Source organism: Pyxicephalus adspersus, chromosome 2, assembly GCF_032062135.1.
Source record: "Pyxicephalus adspersus chromosome 2, UCB_Pads_2.0, whole genome shotgun sequence".
Lineage (NCBI taxonomy): Eukaryota > Metazoa > Chordata > Amphibia > Anura > Pyxicephalidae > Pyxicephalus > Pyxicephalus adspersus.
The window spans coordinates 126,385,708-126,406,436 of record NC_092859.1 but is presented as its reverse complement, the minus strand read 5'-3'; the positions used below and the strand labels follow the sequence as shown (position 1 = coordinate 126,406,436).

General features: G+C 34.7%; 1 protein-coding gene across 9 annotated transcripts in view; it reads left to right on the top strand.

Annotated features, from left to right (window-relative positions):
- Positions 1–19,232, top strand: part of TCF12 (transcription factor 12) — a 115,362-nt gene extending 96,130 nt beyond the window's left edge. For 2 of the 9 annotated variants that reach the window (XM_072402331.1, XM_072402337.1), the window contains 12 exons: positions 357–490; positions 1,174–1,318; positions 1,476–1,540; positions 4,176–4,254; positions 7,392–7,465; positions 8,383–8,454; positions 9,470–9,664; positions 12,837–12,951; positions 13,881–14,049; positions 14,981–15,213; positions 16,224–16,378; positions 17,137–19,232. In XM_072402331.1, the coding sequence (XP_072258432.1) occupies positions 357–490; positions 1,174–1,318; positions 1,476–1,540; positions 4,176–4,254; positions 7,392–7,465; positions 8,383–8,454; positions 9,470–9,664; positions 12,837–12,951; positions 13,881–14,049; positions 14,981–15,213; positions 16,224–16,366 (1,424 nt within the window). In that variant the 3' untranslated portion in view covers positions 16,367–16,378; positions 17,137–19,232. Of the gene's footprint in view, positions 1–356; positions 491–1,173; positions 1,319–1,469; positions 1,541–4,175; positions 4,255–7,391; positions 7,466–8,382; positions 8,455–9,469; positions 9,665–12,836; positions 12,952–13,880; positions 14,050–14,980; positions 15,214–16,223; positions 16,379–17,136 lie in introns of all 9 variants that reach the window. The other 7 variants (XM_072402336.1, XM_072402338.1, XM_072402332.1 and 4 more) reach the window with 6 other exon arrangements.
- The last annotated feature ends 1,497 nt before the right edge of the window (positions 19,233–20,729 follow it).

The following is a 20,729-nucleotide window of genomic DNA, read 5'->3' as shown; positions in this document are numbered from 1 at the left end:
AAATCGTCTATTCTGATTTCTGTATCACAAGAACTAGAGCCAATTCAATGAAACTGATGTCCTTTCTGGATTCAGCAGACCTGAAATACACTAAATATATTACAAAATCCTTGGCAAGTGTAAGCAATATTTTTTGTTGAGCTGTGATATTAATGGACCCAGCAACAAAACAACTTTTCAATCTGCTTACTGTGCCCTTTATTGTGCCATCAAAGCATTAGTTGTCTGACCTCTAGTACATCCACATCTCCTAGTAATTGTCATTTAAAGTTGTATCTGATACCTGAATTGTCCTATTAATACTAAGCATGTTTGCTTGTTGTGTTGTCATGCTAAAATGAATTTTCTATTTGTAGATGGTAGTCATAACTCATCAGAGCTGTGGAACTCCTCAAATGGAATTGGTCAGCCAGGCTATGGTGGAATGATGGGCAGCTCATCATCTCACATGTCGCAGTCCAATAATTATGGTAGTCTTCATGACCGCTTGGTAAGACAAAAGTTTATTTTTATATTTCTTGGTTCTGTATCTTATTTGAGAATGCCTATGTATGTCTATTACCAGTTGTAGCATAATGACATGGTTTTTTGATATCACTCATGGGCTGTGAATGTAAATTCTTCACAATGTCCTTTAGAGACACGTGACAAAAACTTTACCAGGATGATTCACTCGTCTTATGTATTGTTTGTTTATTAAGTGTTCTGAAGAATGAATTGAGTAAAAGGACAACATTTCACTTTGGAAACTTGGGAAATTGGTCTTCCCAAATGTTAGAGTGTAAAGTATTCATGTTCTTCCTAACTGTTCCCTGCATTAAATTTATAATGAACCTAAATTGTGTAAAAGAAAAATGCTTTTTCAGTTTCAACATTTAATACATTATGTTTGTACAATAAGGGTGTAAATAATTTGCAATACATTGTGTTATGTTTTTACACAGCATCCTTGTTTTTTTTAGAAACAGCGTTTTTAATAATATCACATAATGTATTTGTTGCCCTGTAGTTTCCATTTAGGCCTTTTTATAGAAAATTACAGTTTGAATATATTTCTGTAGCTACTACATGTTATTAGTAATAAAGCATTTTGTGTGAAGTAATATGCAACAGATTTATGTAATACTTTATTTCTTCCTTTTTTTTTTTTTTTTTTATTTTATTTTTTTTTAGAACTATCCACCACATCCGGTTTCACCAACAGACATAAATGCCAGTCTTCCCCCAATGTCCAGCTTCCATCGGGGTGGCACTACCAGCTCCTCTTACGTGGCATCTTCTCACACACCTCCTATCAATGGATCAGACAATCTCATGGGTAAGTCCTGATCTACAGGGTTTCTGCAACCCAAGAAATTTATTATTATTATATTTATTATTATTTAATACATATGTAGCATTATCTGGTTTATATAATCCAGAAATGTGTATATGTTGAAAATGGTAGTCATACTTTTTGTTTTTGTTAGGTACAGCAAACAGAGGCAATGCAGCTGGTAGTTCACAGACTGGGGATGCACTCGGAAAAGCTCTGGCATCTGTAAGTATTTGTATCTTAAGTGTGGTCACAAATAAAAATGAGATTGTGTTTACTTCAATGTTAGTGTTGCAACAAATCCTAATAAATGATGTGGGCTATTTGTATACTTAGTTACTGATAGCCCCAGCCATTTAGAGAGGACATTTTTCACCACAATCACCAGTCTTCTAGAAGTTTCTGTGTAGCACTGGTGTGTTTTCTCAGTTGATTAAATGATGCATGACCTTCTTAAGGAAACAGCTGCCTGTCCAGAGAGTATCACTTTTCACATGGAATGCAAGCTGGGAGTTGTTAAACATAATGCTCACTCAATGTTTCCAGAGCGCACTAATACCAGGATGTATTGAGTCCCATTGTGTGTGATGCACACATTTTATGAACGCTTTGGTTAGGGATTTTAAAAAGTACTTTTTGGTGTTTCATGGAATTAAAAATTCCATTACAGGCGTAAAAATAAAAACTTATTTCCAGCCCCTTGGTGATATGTTGTATTAGTACATGATTGTGTAATTCGGTTTCATATGAGTATTTAGTTGTGCGATGTTTGTCATAGAATAAATAGACAGCTATCTCTTAGAGTTTGCCTTACTTTTCCCCTTATATTCTATGGTATAAAAAAAGTTTCTAAAATTATTTTTGCTCTTTCCATCTCAGATTCTGTTGTAGAAACATTCCCAAATTCAGGGTAATAAAGCCAAGGCATAGATGTTTAATCTATGTGCTGGGTGGGCTATGGTTGTCATGGCGACTTGATTTTGTCATCCAGTGTTGCTGCTTGGCAGGGAGCAGCCAGGTCATTCCATAAATCACTGCTGTCATTTCCAATGGAGATGCATTCCATCTGCTCTATGAATGCATGCCATAGTCTACCCCAGATCCTCTGTTTCAGCATTTTATTTTAGGATTATTTTTTAACCTATATAGAGTGATCCTTGTTATCAGTTGTTAAATTAAGATCCTTCACCAATATGGTCTTCCAGTTCTTTTAAGCACACCTTTTTTAAAATAACCAAAATAATTGTAATTTAAATCTCTATGGCTCAAGGCACATTACATGCAATGATTATTTTGCTGCTGGTCACAAATTTGCTAAAGGTCTTTCTTGTGAAAAAGATCAGAAGATGAAGCATTTGTTCTTCAGTTTAGGTATTAAAGAGCATACAGAATACTATGTGATTAAACATGTAAGGCCAGATAATACATTTGCAAAGGTTCTTTTATTTTAGGTTTAAGCCTGGATAATTGTGGTCTTAATCTCAGGGTAGCCAAGAAAGAAAATTGTACATGAAAGTATTTACACAAAGTTTCTAAAGCCCTGTGGATTATGCATTAGTTTGGATAATGAACTAGTGTAGATGGAAAGAAAAGAAAATCTTGGTATTTGCACTGTTTCAAATGTGTTTCCCTGAATGCTTGCCAAATAATAACCCTTTAAGATTGTGCCCGCTGAGGGTTTTATGAAGGCAAGAAACATCTGCTTTATTTTATTACCTAATGCCAAATCAAAACATCCCGGCTTTAATTCTGAGGAGATCAAATAGGCACGCTCTTTAACTTTGTTGATTATATCAAACATCTTTGCAGTAACTTATATTCCGTATGTGATGAAACACCGTGCAGTGTGTCTTGATAAGTGGCCAGCGGTTTTCAGCACAAAGGAAATAAGAATTTAGGGAAGTTGACTTTAAAATTCAATTCATGAATTAAGTTGCTTTGTAGCTTTGAGACTCTATAACATTAACATAACAAGGGGTAACTGAAATGTACACTGCAGTGTTTAAAAAATTGGAGGAACAGCTCCAAGGTCTGGCTCTGTAGGCTTCCCATTGTGTAGCTTTTGTCTCCATCCCTTTTCATTAGATATGGGCATATTGGCACCCTGCTGACAGGCATGGACCATGACTGATGGGAGGTGGAGTCTTATTTGTCACTAGAGAATAAGTCATGTTACCATTTAGACCTTGAAGTATAAAATTGTTTATATTAGTAATTTTAACAGAGCTAGTCACATGTTCAACATCCAGTTAAAAAAAACTTTATATAAAAATGGTGAAACAGTACTATAGATTTCCCAGAACAAAAACTGTAAACCTCCAGTTAGTGTGGCTCTTAAACATTATAGGAGCCATTCTTGGTAATAGTAAATATCACATTAGTATCACAGGATTTCCTAGCATGTGTATTTATTTTCTTAAGGAGAGTCTATGCATTTCTCGTCAAATCCCATAAGTACACGGTACTGGTAACTTTAAGGAAAATTAACTCCTTTTATTCAAGCATGTTTGGCCTGTTACCAACATTCTATCTCTTGGGAGGTGAAATTATTGCCTTGTAATTCAAATGCAGGAAGCTTAGCTGAGCCTTTGTTTAATTGACACAATGGGAATTTGCTGACCCCAGGCAAAGTAAGCATCTCTGTATGACGACAGTGTTGCGTAAGGAACAAAAATATTGAAATATTTCAAAGATGGATTAGTCCTCCATTTGTTGCATTAAAGGTTTTTTTAATGCATATTGTTGTGCCTTCAGGCCATACCTCCTTTTTTGTCAATGCACCTAAAGTATGATTGCCTGGGAAAAAATATTAACCAGCAAATGTTCTTAAACACCATTTCATTCTCTGTTTTATTTATAGATTTATTCTCCAGACCACACCAGCAGCAGTTTCCCATCAAATCCTTCAACACCAGTTGGGTCACCATCTCCTTTGCCAGGTAGAGTTTTATTGTTGTTATTCATTTTTGAGGTTGCATGTATTTGACTTGAAGTGTTACCTGCAGTATATAGTACATATTTACAATCCTTTTTGAGTTTTGCAACTCGAAAGAACTATTTTAGGCTAGCTTCACTTTCATTGTCTTTTAGTAACATGTCTTAAAAAAAAAAAAAACTTTTGTCACCTTAGTGTCAGGCGACCACACAGATCCCTCCTATAACAACAATGACTAGTAGAGTCTGACTGATTTCATGTCACTCATATATCCATTCTTTCATAAACACAAGTATTAAGCAGCTAGGGAGGTTTGGAAGTGATCTTCCTGTGATGGTAAAGGACAACAGTTGCAAACTAAAGGAACGAGTTCCTTACTGCAGAAAGTTGGCAGAAGAGTTTAATTATTTTTCTTCCACCGCTGTAACTATTTGTAGAGCAGTCAAAGGCTAAAAATAACCATGATTTAGAGTTTTACCCAGCTGCAATCACTAATGTAGAATGATTCAGGCAGCTGGAAAACCACCTGATCACTTTGACAATTTCCTGAACTTCTGAACTCAGGTTTATCAATCTCCTCTGTACCAGTTCAACCAAAAAACACTCATCTCCTGGTAAGAGTAATAAAGAGCCAACAAAATTGGCAAGGTGAGCTGCAGATCAGGTTTTGTGTGCCTGATTTGCATTGATTGAAGGCAGAGGTCTATTTGGTCCCATGCTTTCTTTAGAATTTTAGACCTCTTTAAAAAAGGTAACATGCAGTTGCAAATAAACATTCTTTCTTCACAAATGTATTCTCACACACACACCTTGTGTGCCTGAGAAGTGTACTTGTTTCGTGTGCATGTTTTTGTTTTGTTTTTTTAATTTGTGTTAATATTGATTTTGTGCATTTACTACTATCTACTCTATAAGATGCTTCCATTCAAAAATGTTATAGTTTGTGGGTACTTCTAGTGAATAAGGTTGTCCATGACTTTGCTGGGTGCAAAAAATGGGGAAGCTGGTTTATCAGTTTAAGGGGTGGGGATGTTAACATGTTAAAATATGAAATAGAGGGAATCCTCCATGAATGGGGACCAGTAAGAGATGTCTTGGAGAGACTAGTATAGACTGGATTCTTTCCGTTCTTTACTTTTCATGGTTACTATCAAAGCTTTCATACTTTTTCTTTCAGCATTAGCATTGTATGTTGTTTTATTTTATTCAGTCTACCTTTAGCCCTATTCCTTTCTGCTTATTATAGACATGTTAAATCTTAGTTTCCTTAATTATTAATAACTTTGGAAGCTGTGCTAAATAGTTGTAAGGATGATAGTTATGTGATGTATGAATAATGAACTGTGGGTGACTGTCTACTCCTGCACTCCTCCTTCAGCTGTCTAGTAAAATGTGAACAGCTGTTCTGCCCGGACCAACCTTTTAGGTCCTGTAAACTGATGAAAAAGTCAACATGATATGGTAGTAATGCTATTTTTCATTTAACATCCTACAATAATATAAAACAGATCAGTGTGTTTGTGAATGTTATTAGAACAAAGATAAAGTATAACTGATTGCATAATTTTGTATTTGGTTTCACGTATCATAGCTGGTGTGGTCTAAAATGATAAACATCCTGCTTTTTGTTAATTGCATGGGCAGCCTTAAAGTAAATAGAATTTTTTCCTATTTGGTCGAAGTGGATTAACTTATAGTGTTCTGCGTATAGGCTAGTACATATTTGGCAGTCTTTCATGTCAGATCTTAAAACTTTATTTGCATTGCATGCATTAAGAATGCTTAAGATACAGCATAGCTGCAAAGTGTTTACAGAGGTCCCCGTATTTTCCTTTTGTGCTTTCCCAGTGTAAGCAGGTTAAGAATGCTTTTTTTTTTTCGTTTTCGTATTTTTCATTTATAGTAATGATTTGGCAGCAAAGTGTAAATATATATATATATATATATATATTTATAAAATTCATGGCATGTTTTAGAAACATGACTTACATTAGGCTATGTTTGCTGATGTTGTGGGGAAGCTTTTGGTCCTTTTAAAACCGATGTAACATAGACTTTTGTTCTTAGTTCCTACTGGATGATTTATTGATTGATTAGGAAGATTCACCTTGATGTGGTAAATTAGAACTTGTTCAGCGTATCTCTTTGTGAGTGATGAGTAGCAGCAGCTGCTAAAACAAGCTCTGCCAAACTGAGCTTCTGAATCAACACATCTAATAAGGAAGAGCGGCCGCCCTCCTTGCACAGTTACATGATAGGATCCTTTTCCTAGAATGTAAAAAAAAAAATCTTGTGTAGAAATTGGTAACCATCTTTCTAACATAGATACCTAATTCTTGACGTACTGTAACCACCCAGCGTTTGTGGAATCTGACATGTTGCCTTTTCTCTAAATGCTGCTCACTGCTGTTTAGTGCATGTGCATCGCTTTCATTTAAAATGATATTCATTTGTGGAATACCCAAAAACGAATTTGTAATAAACTTATCCCTGCTTTCCCAGACACAGTTGTGATTGAAGAAACATACCCATAGGCCTTTTCTTTGATGTGCTTTTCTGGTGTTCAGTGGCATATCCATAATTTATTAATGTTGTTGCTGCATTATTCAGTGGGTGAGGTTATATGGAAAGTGACTGGTGAGCAAATAAATCATTTATGTCTTGTAGATCATGGGGAGGAGACCATGTTGAACTGATAAATGGTCATTTTTTTTCCCCACAGGACATTTGATTCTGTTCATGCATACAAGTCAGTGGACTCGTACACATAAAAATCACAATGTATTTATTGATATGTGTGCTTCATTGTTCAAAGCAAAGGAAATATTTTCAATGGGGAAATGATATATCTGTCTATCTATCTATATCTGACGCTTCTCCTTGCCCGGATAGCTTTATTTAATTGTTACTTTCTATTATCAAGCAAACTGGTTGTTTTGATAGTCTGCTTTAGACAGGATCTTGCCCAGCCTTAGTATTTCTTAATGACTGCTAATGTATAACTAATAGAACAAGAATAGTTTTTTAACATAATCATGCAGTAAACATCTTTTAAAATGTGTGTGTATTTAGATATTCAAAGCTTTTTATTTTATTTTACCAATTATTATTTTAAAATTATATTTTTCTCATTTTCAATAGGTGCCAACCAGTGGTCTAGACAAGGAGGGCAAACACCATCCTCTCCAAACTATGAAAATTCCCTCCACTCCCTGGTAAGTGGGTTTGTATTGTTGTATTGGACAGTGTGTTTTTAAAGTTCTTACATTTTTCAAAGCTGTCCATTTCTTTAGGAAGTCAGCCGTATGATGTTACAGATAAATTCTTTGCTAGCAAGTGGTCTGGTTTCAATGAACAATATAAAACATATAGGGTGTGTCTGTCACCATCTGTTCCCTAGTTGTCAAGCCTCTGTTTAAGAGACAGCTGCTGCTAAATTGCTGTTATGGGAGACTAGTATCCTTCTATAAACCCAAAGCTCATTTTCAGCACTAGCAGTAGTGAAAAGGGTAGAGTTCATGAAAGATGTTTTGATGAACCTAAAACTAAAGACCTAAACTGTTTTATATCTGACCTGGCACATGCAAAAAGAAAAAGCTTTACTGAGCTTGAATGAAGTGTGGTTATCTCCACTGCTTCACTTCTCAGTTCAGCCATATGTGACCTTATTAAGTGTTTCATTCCTCTGTCACCTGTGTTTTCTTTAACACATTTTGTATCTATTTGAAAAAGTTTGTTCTTTCAACCTATTCCTTCACTATCATTTCAGAACTTAACTGAGAGTCTAATGTAACATAATTAAAATGTTAGTATTCCTGTATTAGCTAGACTGAATACACAGGATTTTTACATTTTTGTATAAATCTATTGGAAAATCTCACAGCATTCATGGTTTTACTTTTTTGGTAGGTTATTCAAGGTAGATGGGGTATATAACTCAAAATAAAATGATTTGCTTTTACTTCCTGTGTTGTACTGTGACTGACTATAGGCTCATGTATTTCTTTACAACTGGACCCTGCTTTAACGTTACTAACTTTTCGAGCAGACTCGCAAATCAGCCTTTTCCTATTCTTCCCTTTAATTAATCTTAACCTTTGCTGTGCTTCTTGTTCTGTCTTGACTTTGCCAGAAAAATCGGGTTGAACAGCAACTTCACGAGCATTTGCAAGATGCTATGTCATTCTTAAAGGATGTCTGTGAGGTAGTAGTATTTCTCTTTAGCTGGTGCTATTTGTTTGTGTGTGCGTTTTTGCAGCTTTATCCTCATTTTCCTTCCCTAAACCTTGCTTTGTTTGATAGATACCTCTGTGTGTTTTTGCCTTTTTATATTCCAGTAATCAGAGTCCAGGGAGCTGTTGTGTTATTTTATTAACACATTTTGACTATGCAAGCTGTTTTTTTTTTTTTTTTTCAATTTGAAAAGAATCGAAGTTTAAAAAATAAAAGATAAAAGTAGGTTTTATCTATTTCAAGATACTTCATAGATAAGTCTGCCTAGGACATTTTATTACACTTTACAGTAGTGGTGGGTGGAAATATACAGCTGAAATTATGGGAAAGAGTTTATTTTAGATGTGTACATATTTTTTTTTTATTTATCATTTATTTCTTGTCATCTATTGCCTGTCATGGTGCATTCATTTGTAATTATTTTCAATATTTTGAATTGAGAAGGTTATCATTGGGACTTTACTTCAGAATAATTTTACCACAACTTTAACATTTTTCTACCTTTTTTTTTATTTAGAAGTTGCAAAGTAGCCAGTAGAAGCTCTGTCCCAATAGCTCAGTATATTTACTCTGTATCTTTGCATCTATTTAGACAATCAGTCAGGCATATTCAGTTTTCAGTGAGTTAATTCATTTTTAAAGAGATTTGTTATGAAAACCAAGAGTACATCATAACTATTTTAGACCACTGTATTGTCGAAAACGTATTCTGGGTATAAAAAAAGCATATATAACTGCTCCTATATATGATTAAAATGGGAACTTTGTGTTTAAAACATTTACACATTAATACGATTTACATCAAGCAAATCTTATGTTAAAAAAAACAAAAACTTTATAGGACCTTATAATTTCTGTAATTACTGAAATGTGCCTATCAACTAAATTGAAACTGTTATTTAAAGGTTTGTAGGGTAACACTAATTACAGTTCAAACATTGATATAGATTTTAGACAATAAAATAACTGATCCGCTTTAATTACAGCAGTCTAGAATGGAAGATCGTTTGGATAGGCTTGATGATGCTATTCATGTACTGCGGAACCATGCGGTAGGACCCTCCACAAGCATGCCCGCTGATATCCACAGCTTACTGGGCGCAGCACACAATGGACCCATTGTAAGCCTGACATCTAGCTATGGAACAGCTGGACTTGTACCAAATAGACAGACTTCACTGGTAAGCGCACCACACTGGTCTTTCAACTTGTGTTTAGATTTGTACTGCTCTTCAAACTTCAAGTTGTGCAAACTGGTAAATGTATTTCTAGCTTGCACTATATTAGTTTTTAACAGACTAACAAGATTAAATTAGGACACCTGCTACTCATTTTAGATTTGAGGTACAACATTTAGGGAGAGAAGTGAAAAAAAACTGAATAGCTTGCATATCTGACCTTGTCAGTGGCCCATAAAATCCTGCTGTGCCATGTGCCGAAAGCAGACACTTTCTGCAGAGTATATTTTAGCTTATACATGCATTTTTTCCAGATGTGTAATAATTGGCAGAACATTTTTCTCCTTGAAATACTGTGCAGAGAGAGTGAATAGGAAAAGCAGTCAAGAAGGACTGAATTTTAAGCATTCTGGTCTGGAAAAGCTGTTTATTGTAAATTGGAACTAGACTTCAATAGCAGATGCTGGCAGAATGCAGCTTGAATGTGAATTTTTGTTTGAGCCGCTCTCAAATTTTATATTTTTTTCCCAGTTCAACCCTACAAAAAAAAACTGAATAGCGAACCAAGCATAGCTGTAGTGGAAGTAACACTGGAAAGAAAACAATTTCTAGAGTAATCCCTAAGCAGGGTAAAATATTGTATTCCATCCTTATTAAAGCATGGGACCTATTGAAAAGAAAGCAGGATAAATTTTTTTAGTCAATATAATGAAATTTTCAAATCTTACACTCTACCAAAATATCTAGTTTAGTTGACATTCTTTCCTTTTAATCTGGATACTTACTGTTCAAACCTCCGAAAAAATTAGTAGACAGAGACAAACCCCGTTTATAAAAAGTTTAGAAAATACTCTTTTTAAAGGTTTGTGTTAATGCTTATTTTTCTTTAGCTCCTATAGTTTTGTAGGTTTTGGGTTATATTTGTTAAAACTTGCTTTTAGATTTTTTTTTTTTTTTTTATACAATAGGCTGGTTTTATAAGTTACATTTTTTTACAATGTTTCATCATTAGCTTTTTCTATTTAAACTATTTTTAGTAGGTATTTCAGCTGATCCATAGATCTAGAATAAGATGCCTACCACTACATAAATTCCTTGTGTACTTGAAATTTTGCATAATAATACATTGCGAAACATTATGAAAGCCTTTAGCTCAGATTGTCATGATTGTCACTATAATATCAATAATATGACTTTACCAATATGACCTTTAGGTCATATTGGTAAAGTCATATTATTGATATTATAGTGTGTGCTGTTCCTGCTGGAATTGTTTATATCCAGTGCATTTTCCCTGGCTGCTCCAATGAGCATAGTCATTCTTTAGAATCCACACTTGAGTAATTTGGCCCCTGCATGGTGTGGAGGAGCTCATTAGAAAAGTTCACACGTTACAGTTTGTTTGTGCTGTTTCTTTCTAAGCAGCACCTTAGAGTACAGACCAATGTAGTTAATTTGTTGTAGGCATGTTTTATTAGGGGGCAAAGTCTGTGTAATTATTGAATTGTAGACAAGTTTGGCTTGAGCAACAGTCCTGAACTGGAATAGCAGACTGTCAGCTGTATGCTAATGAGTCGTACAATTAAAACTCCATCCTATCAGGCCATGCTGAGAAGGCCACTCTGTGGAGACAAAGAACTGTTTGTACACCTGTTGTGTGTGGACATTGCCATCCTAATGGCTTTAACCCTTTGGGTATTATGCACCTCAGCAAGCATTTGCAAGTGAGATTGACACTAGAGGCGTTGAATGAGTAGAACAAAGCAAAGGCTCAGCGCAAGTTAAAAAGGACAACTCTGACTGTGAAAGTTACATTCTTCAGGAAACATGTAAGAAACATTTGCAAGTGGAATCCAATTACAGATGGGCTGAAAGGAAGTTAGTGCTAATTTGATTAAGCTTGAATTGCATGCTCCTGAGCGAGATGATATGACGTAATGGGAAGACTGTTGACAATAAAAATCCCTTAAAAAGGTCATTTGTTTTTTAAGGTGAAGAATAAAAGTGTTTTAGTATATTGAGTTCAACTACAAGGAAAATCAAAATACAAAGCATACTGTCATAGTACATTGATGAAATATATATATATATATATATATATATATATATATATGACTAAAACAAATGTTTAAATTAATTTATAGTTGTGTAGATATAAAATGTTTCATAGCTGATTTAAAACACAATAAATAACTTAGTTTATTAAAGTGTTTTGCTACTATGCTGCGAATGGCCTGCTAAATTTGATATCCTGCCGTCTATGTGTTGTGCACACAACTTCTTCCTCTCTGTTAGGTCATACAGAGCTGCATAGATTTTTTTTAGGCAGTCATGAAAAGTGCAGACAGCATTGTGCTTTTACTCGAAGTACTCTTTGACCTGAACTTTATAAAAGCACCTAATATTAGGTGTATTATAATGTAAAGATAGTAGGTTGTTTCCCAAAGCATGTGAAATTCATTTCCAGTTTCACATTTTCCAGTAGTCATTGTTTTATATATGTTAAATGTTATAGCATCACTAAAATGTGAAATGTTAGGCAGAATGAACTCCTGAACCTACCAATTACCCCCTGGTGTACACATACCACTGGTTAAGATCCGCTTTACTGCATGGTATAATGGTTTGATTGAAATGATTTTGTGGATTCTAAGAAAAGAGCACACAAATGAAAAATCATTCTACTATTCATGATCGGTATTTAGCATACGTTTTTGTGGACATTTTATTTAAACCAAACAGTTTTTCTTTGGTAACAAATAAGGAAATAGCCTAAAAACTGTATCCCAGAATCTGTAATCTTTTGCCTGTTGTACATTTTGTTGATCTCAAATCTCCTTAATGAAGCCGAAAGATAAGGACTCTAAATTGCCATTAAGTGCTTGCAGGGACTCAAATTGTATTTTCTGTAGAGATTTGAATACATGTTGATTTTGTAATGTGTTTAATGATGAACGTCATTGTGAAGCAGGGGAATGTTAAATACTGACTTCTGTATTGTGGCCATTGAAAGGCACAGCTGGATGTTTTGTTTACATCACTTCTCAGAAATGTTTATTTTTGTTATATTTCCTCTGATACCTGTTTGTTTTTTGCAGGCATGAGATATTATGTGCATATTCTTCAATCATGTGATGCTTTATGCTTATAATATTTTGTATCTTGTCTGTTTTAGTTGGGAAATCAGAGAGAAGATGCAGTGAGTCTAAACAGTGATCATTCAGCTTTGTCCAGCACAGTCTCTGCTGCAAGCACAGAAATAAACCATAAAGCCCAAGACAATTATAGAGGTAAAATAACTATAGCCATAGATGTGTATGAACCTGGAATCAAATTAATACAAAGTATAAAACTTCCACCACAGTATAATGATTGTGTGCACTTTTACTTGACTTTACTTTTTTTTTTTTTTTTTGTTTATATACTTTTTGTGTGCACTGGAGTTTTTCTATTTTTGCTATGTCCAACCCAAAGTAAAGATGGGATTACTAGGTGTACAGGAAACCAGAGAGAGCCAGGAGCACCAGGAGAGCCTGTGCCTAAGTAGCCTGTCCTATGCAGTATTGTTTTCATCAATATACCAATGGTATATTTCCATAGGCCGAAATGATTGTGATCATAAATTTAGCATTAGTACTATTGTTCCTCATTCCCTTATTAATGTACAGTCCTGCGTATTATGTTGGCGCTATATAAATCCTGTTTAATATTAATACTGTTTAGCAATTGGGCAGGTCTAATCACTAAACGGCCAGCACAAATGACCGCTTCTAATGGCGGAATGATGCAGCAGGACACCTGCTTCTTGTCCTGCCCTGCCCTCGCCATAGAGCAGCAGCCATTGTGTACAGTGCTCATTTGTTCCTACTTTCACACAGAAACATCAATAACTATCATTTAGGGTGACATTAATTAAGCATCTGTACAAGACTTAAAAGCATATTATGATAATTGATGCACCAGTGTTCCTCTCTTTGTACATGGAATCTCTTTGGAAGATAGACTGCTAGGAATCCCTAAAGACTATGATTGCCCTGATTTTAGTTTTTAAAATAAAATGTATTGTTTTTTGTTTTTTTTTTACCCTTTTTTTTTTTTATTTTTTACTCTTGTGTTCAATTTGTTTTCCTTTTTTTGTATGCTTTGGTGGGACATACCCCAGCATAACAAAATATTTTACCTTAACGTTTGATTACTTTTTTGTTTTTTTGTTGAACAGCATTGTCCGGTGGATTGTCAAGTCAGACTGTAATGCCTGCCCTTATAGAAGTCAAGTCAGAACTTAAAGAAAAAGATGAAAATATTCATGATCATGGCTCATCAGATGACATAAAATCAGATGATGAAGGATCACAGAGTGACTTAAAAGGTTCTAGAGGGAGGACAAGGTAACAAACACCTACTCTAACTTTATGGCAGATCAGATTGTCTAGTAAATAACGGTATATACTATATATATTTGAATAGACTGGTGAGTGATTAAAGTTTGGCTGCTACCAAACTATGAGTAGAGGGGGAATCTTTCAAATGGGGATACACTCCCAGGATATCTGTCTTAAAGAATTCCACTCACTTTAGAAAGTAATTCTTTAACTTTGAGGTAAAATCTCCCTAATTAGTTGTTTTTTTAATATATCCAGAATGATAAAATATATTCAAGTTATATTTTTTTTTCATGTTCAGAATTTTTTTTTCCTCAAAAGTCCAAGTTATAAAATAGTATACAAATTCTGTACCGTCACTTGTTTAGTATTCACCATACAGTTGTACATATTGCTGTGGCTAAATCACATTGACATGCTGAAATGCTTACGCAACAAAAATTAGTTTGATTTTCATGAAACCGTGTTTAATTAACAAGAGAAACATAGTTCTGGCCTTCTCCTTTAAAAGCACACTGACACTTTCTAGTCAGAGAAGTACATTTCATGGAAGATGAAGATGAATCAAATAGTTTCCCTTGCGGACTTGCAAACAGCCATCGATGTGCTTAGGTTGTGAAGAGGAAAGCTTGCACAAGCTGCTGAGGCTCCCAGTAGGGTTATTAAGAAGACTGCCTGACTACAAGGAAACATAATTAATACATTGTAAATTCTATTAAAAATTTAAATTAGCATTCTCTGAAGTCACCATCTGGACTGGTGTAATGTTGCTTTGCGAATGTTATTATTATGTACTCAGCCGAACGGTACTGAAAATGGAATGGTAGCCATCGATTTTTGATTAAAGTCATGTTTTTTAGCTGCTGTTGAAAATCAATGTGTTACTGTGGGGAAAAAAATATTGTTTATAACCATAAATATTTTTTATGCATTGCAGCAGTATTAATGAAGATGAAGATTTAAATCCAGAACAGAAGCTTGAGAGGGAAAGAGAACGGAGAATGGCAAACAACGCAAGAGAACGTTTGCGTGTTAGAGACATAAATGAAGCCTTTAAAGAACTTGGGCGCATGTGCCAGTTACATCTAAAGAGTGAAAAACCACAGACGAAACTGCTAATTCTTCATCAGGCTGTAGCAGTTATTCTTAATCTAGAGCAGCAAGTAAGAGGTTAGTCCATCGCTGTGGGGAAATAAAGGACTTGTGGCTATATGTAAAACCTCTTGGGGATAAGTTTAAAAGGCATTGGTGTTTAGTAAATGTTTATCATTTTCAAGCACTCAAAACAGTATAGTGAAAGATGGGTGGTTGTAGATTACCGCACTTCATTTAAAAAATAGAAGTATACATTTTCATTACTTGTAGTATCACATTATTAAATATCATATGTATTTTATACAGGACCGATAAATGACACTTGGCTGAAAGCCAGACAATTACCTACCTTATGGTAGTTGATATATCTATAATAGATTAAATGAGACCGGTCTCTGCTAATAATGAGGGAGGGATTGTGTCTTCCTGATTCATTTAACAGGCAGTGTAGTCTGGTCTCCTTTGCTCTTTAAGAAAAAAATAAAATAAGCTGCATAAGTTGCTGTTTTAGCTTGGGGATCAGCACTTGTTTGATACAAGCAGTAAATGTGAAACATAATATTTTATATTTATCTGTTTTAAAACAACTATGTATTTTTAGGCTAAGCGTAACAGAGGTAATAAAAATTACTTGTGTGAGTTTAATAATTAAAGGCTTATTTATCATTTATAAGTTAGACCTGCCTATTACATTCAAAGGAAAGAGACCACAATTGGAGTTGATGATTTTTATAAGTATAATTTACAAAGAAAGGTGTACTCCATGAAAAGAGGCAAAACTTTCAAAGTCGGGTGTACTCATCTCTTTATTAACCCTTCGTTTTAGATTAATGATACTGGCATTAAAAAAAATGAGGGCTGTGATACACATATGAACATCTCCGTCATCGCATTTACACTTTTTGACCCCATCATGCCTTCTGTCAGCTGTAATTTTGGTTTGTGTGTGTGTTTGTGTGTTTATTTATTTATTGATTAAGTGATGGGGGTTTGTGGTTGGTAGATCCATTTAAAGCCAGTGTTGCATATGCTGTATTTTTTAAGCCACAATTGAAAAGGCTAATTTATTTTGTTGTCTGTTACAGAGAGAAACCTCAATCCCAAAGCAGCCTGCCTTAAAAGAAGGGAAGAAGAAAAAGTTTCTGCCGTATCGGCAGAACCCCCAAACACACATCCGGGTGCTCATCCTGGGCTTAATGATACTACCAACCCTATGGGTCATATGTAAACCATCAACCAGGTAAGCATATGAAGGATGCTTTGAACAGTGTGTCAGGTTACCCATCTTAGAGAATCTCTTCTTGCTTTTAACACTGGGACTGGATACACACACTCAATTATTGTCTCTGGAAAAGATCTTCCATGATCGTTTCCAGTGACAAAAGAGTGACAGATGAATAAGCACTGTACACAGAGCGCTATTTTGTTTTGCCTTCACTTCTTTTGCTGTCGTTCATCGTCTGTTGTTCTTGGTTCCTCTACATGTGTTTAGGTTCTCGCCTAAACAAGCCCAACCATTTATATTGGGCGAGAATCATCTGATATGTATACATAGCTAACCATTAGACAACAAATGGGTAGACAACCATTTTATAAGGTAAAAATTACCTTAAAGTATGGTTTAAAAGCTGGTGGCGCCCTCTGATAAGACACAGATAGGCGAGTCAGCCAGGTTTAGTTCCACTTGAAGTACTAAAGGTTGTAAGTCATTACAACAGTCAGGCAAAGAGAATTTACAGAATGTAGTCAGCAGTTGCAAGCCTTTTATTCCTCTCAGGACAAGGTTTATTAAAAAATGAGCTCACATATCTTGTGATATCTTTAAACATGTATTTTATGTTGTGGATAGATTTTTTCTTCCTCTTTTTTTCTTGTTTATCTTCTTCTCTTTGATCTTTATGTTGTAGTAAATGTTTTTGTTTTTTAAAAAAGATTCTTGGTGAGTTTTAGTAGACACTTGGAGAACCTTGTAAGTATACCCTTTTTTTTCTTTTTCAGGACTCCCACACTATGGATAAGATATATAGAAGGTGTCCCTTTCATTACAAGGACACAAACTAGCATATCGACGACACAAATCTGACAGGATAAGGAGAACATAAAGAAATGGGGGGGACTTGAATCAAGATGCCCAAAACGCAATCTGATGATGAAAGCAAATGTGGAACATCTGCATCAGAAGTTGAAATCTGCTCGTATTCAGCCCACATGTGAACATATCTTCTGTTTCAGTGTGTCGTTCCTGCACAATCAGACTGTCCTACTATCTCCACACACCGTGGAAGCTGCCTTGTGCCTAAACTGAATTGACAAATGCATTGTATCTACAAATTTTATTTATTAAGGAACTGTTGTAAAGGTCTACGTATAAAAAAGGGAAAAGTTGGGCTGAAAGTGGTAAAGATTTCAGTTGATGCCAGCATTTGTTAGAACTGTTCTCATATAGAGAATACAAACAGTGGCAACCTGTGACCCTTTAGCATTCCCAGCATACCTATTAGTGTCTTAAAGAAGGAAGGGAAATGGCTTTTTATGTCATTTCCGCTCCTTTTGCCATATACATAGTGTTTTCCTTCAACAGGAAAATATTCCTTGGTATAGCTTTTTTTTTTTTTTTTTTTTTTTTAATTTTGCTCTTTGGTAATCTGAACAGTTATGGTCATAGGTAGCCTTTGAGGCCAAGCTCCATACTTTGACACATTTACTGTCCTAAAGAAGATTAAGACTTCAGCAGTGCTGTGACCTAGCGGCTTTCTAAGTGATTTTCAATCTCGTTTCTAGAATATTTGTTTTGCTGATGAATATAATGAACCCAGAACTTCATGTTGAAAACAAAACTGTAATTCGAAGGAGTTCTATAACTTATCAGACAGTCTTCTTGTCCCATACAGTATCTTCTACTTGTAGGACACTAAGGTGTTGGCTGTAGTTAAGCACAAATGTAAAGTACTTACATGATTTTTTCAGGCAGTGAACATGGCAAACTTGCCATGGTCCAACGCATGAACAAATCTAAATGTACAAAGAAACTGAAGATCAATGGTCACCATTTAAAAACCCTATTCCAAAAAATTAAACCTGCCAAGAAGGAATAGAATGTAATCAACTGAAAAAGCCAGCAGTTAAAGTAAAATATCTGGTTCAATAAATTAATGATGTATTTTTGATATGTATTAGTCCCTTCCAAACTTCCATGTAATATACAGTCTTCCACTGCAGTGATCATGGAGAAGATAAATCAGAGCTGGATCCTGGTTTGAACAAAAAATTCCCAGTTGTAACCGAAAACTGCACAGAACAAAATATTTTTTCTTTTTGATGGGAAAATATATTTTATTGGTCCCTTGCAACGTGATTATTGTAAAATTATTGGATATAACCTTTTGCTTTTATTTGCATCTGGTATCATGGGACTAGATCTGTGGCCTTGTTCTTTATTTTCAGTATTTATCATCTAAACAGACATTGTTACTTTTGATATGTGAGAGTGGATCACATGCCACTGCCTGGCCTTTTTTCTTCGCTTCTTTTTTCTTTTTCTTTTTTCTTTTTTTCTTGTTTTGCTATGTTAGACTTTGCAGTATGCCCAGAAGCTTTCCTTCATAAAATAGAAAGAAAAAAACATTTGGCTTATTTTTCACTGTAGTTAGTCTTTTATACAATAATCTTGTAAGAAAATTTCTTGAATTCTAAATATTACTCTTTCTAGATTTTTGAAATCGAAAAAGTTTTCAGTAAAAAGTTTCTTACTTTATTTTACTATATTAGGTAGTAAAAATGTAGGGTTATTTACCATAACCTGTTCATTAATATCAAAAATTTACAATAGCATTTTAAGAACATAGTAGGGTCCTAGCATACCGTGTAGTACCTATGGAGTATTGTAAGAGCTACTTGTCCAAGATGAATTGCTGATCATCTTGTTCTACAGTTTTCATTGTTGGTCTATTGCAGATTTGTACCCTGTGTCAAATTCAACGTATTGTTGATAACTTTCAACCAGCAGCAAGAAGTTCAAATTTTTTTCTGTCTATGTAACAGAAACACAATATGTATATAACATTTATGTAGCAATAAATGTGCCATCTTTTTTATGTTTGGGTTATTGGGACTTTTATTTTGTTTACTTGACTCCCCTTGTTCTTATTTTAATATGGTATTCATTTTCTTCATCAACCAAGACGTCTCTTAGGCAAGTCTGGCTAAAGTGAAAGTATCATGCTCATGTTGTGAATGGGCACCCTGCCCCAACACCAGAACTCTGAGAGCTGGTCACCCCTACACCTTCTCTTATACTTCTGCCTTGCACCCACTCACTTTTTTATTTTACCTTTACAAGGAGTATTTTTATACAGTGTTGTATATCATTAAACTAATAAGAATAGAGATCAATGGGAATTCAGCATAAACACACGGGGCTTTTTAAAATAGTGAATTTGACATTCCCTGAAACATTCCCTGGTGGAGAAAAATAATTACTGCCATTAAAACATGTGGACATGGAAGATTTTCAACCAGTGAATGTTTCAGTGATTGTCAGTGCTTTATAAATAGACCTCATAAACAACTATTGTGATTTTTGAATACATTTCTTATGTGCTTTACAAACACTTGCTCAATAAGACAATTTTTTCTATCTAATTTATTCAAATGTGTATATAGGAATAATACTTGATTTGAATAAGCAACTTACTTGAAAAGCTACTTTTAAATAAATGTTTAGAAACACATATATATATATATATATATATATATATATATATATATATATATATATACATATATATATACATATACACACACAGAGACAGAGGCCTCTGTTGGCTGTGCTGTACTACACATATTTACCAGTTCCACACCTTGTAGTGATACTTGTATTCCATTATATTCTATAACAAATGAACAGAAGCTACTTCGTATATACCTGGATGACATACTGGAGGTCTGTTTTTGGGTTTATATTTTAGGTAAGGAAGGAAAATAGACCATGGTAAGCTGACAGTAAATCTACTTTAACTTTCCTCCTGTATGCTCTTGTATTCTTGATGATATTTTATGTATGGTTTTTCATGTAAAACTGCAATGGGAGAGGTTAACGGTACATAGCAGTTATCCTCAGGAAAGGTAAAGTGGAAATGGAATGCTACGGATAGACAGAAGAGGCTTTCCTGGCTGGCACATTATACAGAAATAACTTGTGATGCTTATTATTTGCTAAAATGTTAAGTAAACAGTTGTATGTCACTACACACCAAAATGTTACGATCCCTGGCCCACAAACACCACTGGCAATTATGCAGAACTTTTAATATTATGAATTGTAAAGTTTGGAATACTTGTGTTTTGTTCGCTTTTATTATTATATACCGTATTTTTCGCCGTATAAGACGCACCAAATTTTAAAGGAGGAAAATCTAAAAAAAAAAAAGATTCTGAACCAAATACTGTACTATTCCCCTTCTGATCACTCATGTGCCATTCATACCGTATTCCCCTTCTGATCACTCATGTGCCATTCATATTCCCCTTCTGATCACTCATGTGCCATTCATACCGTATTCCCCTTCTGATCACTCTGTGCCAATTTAAAT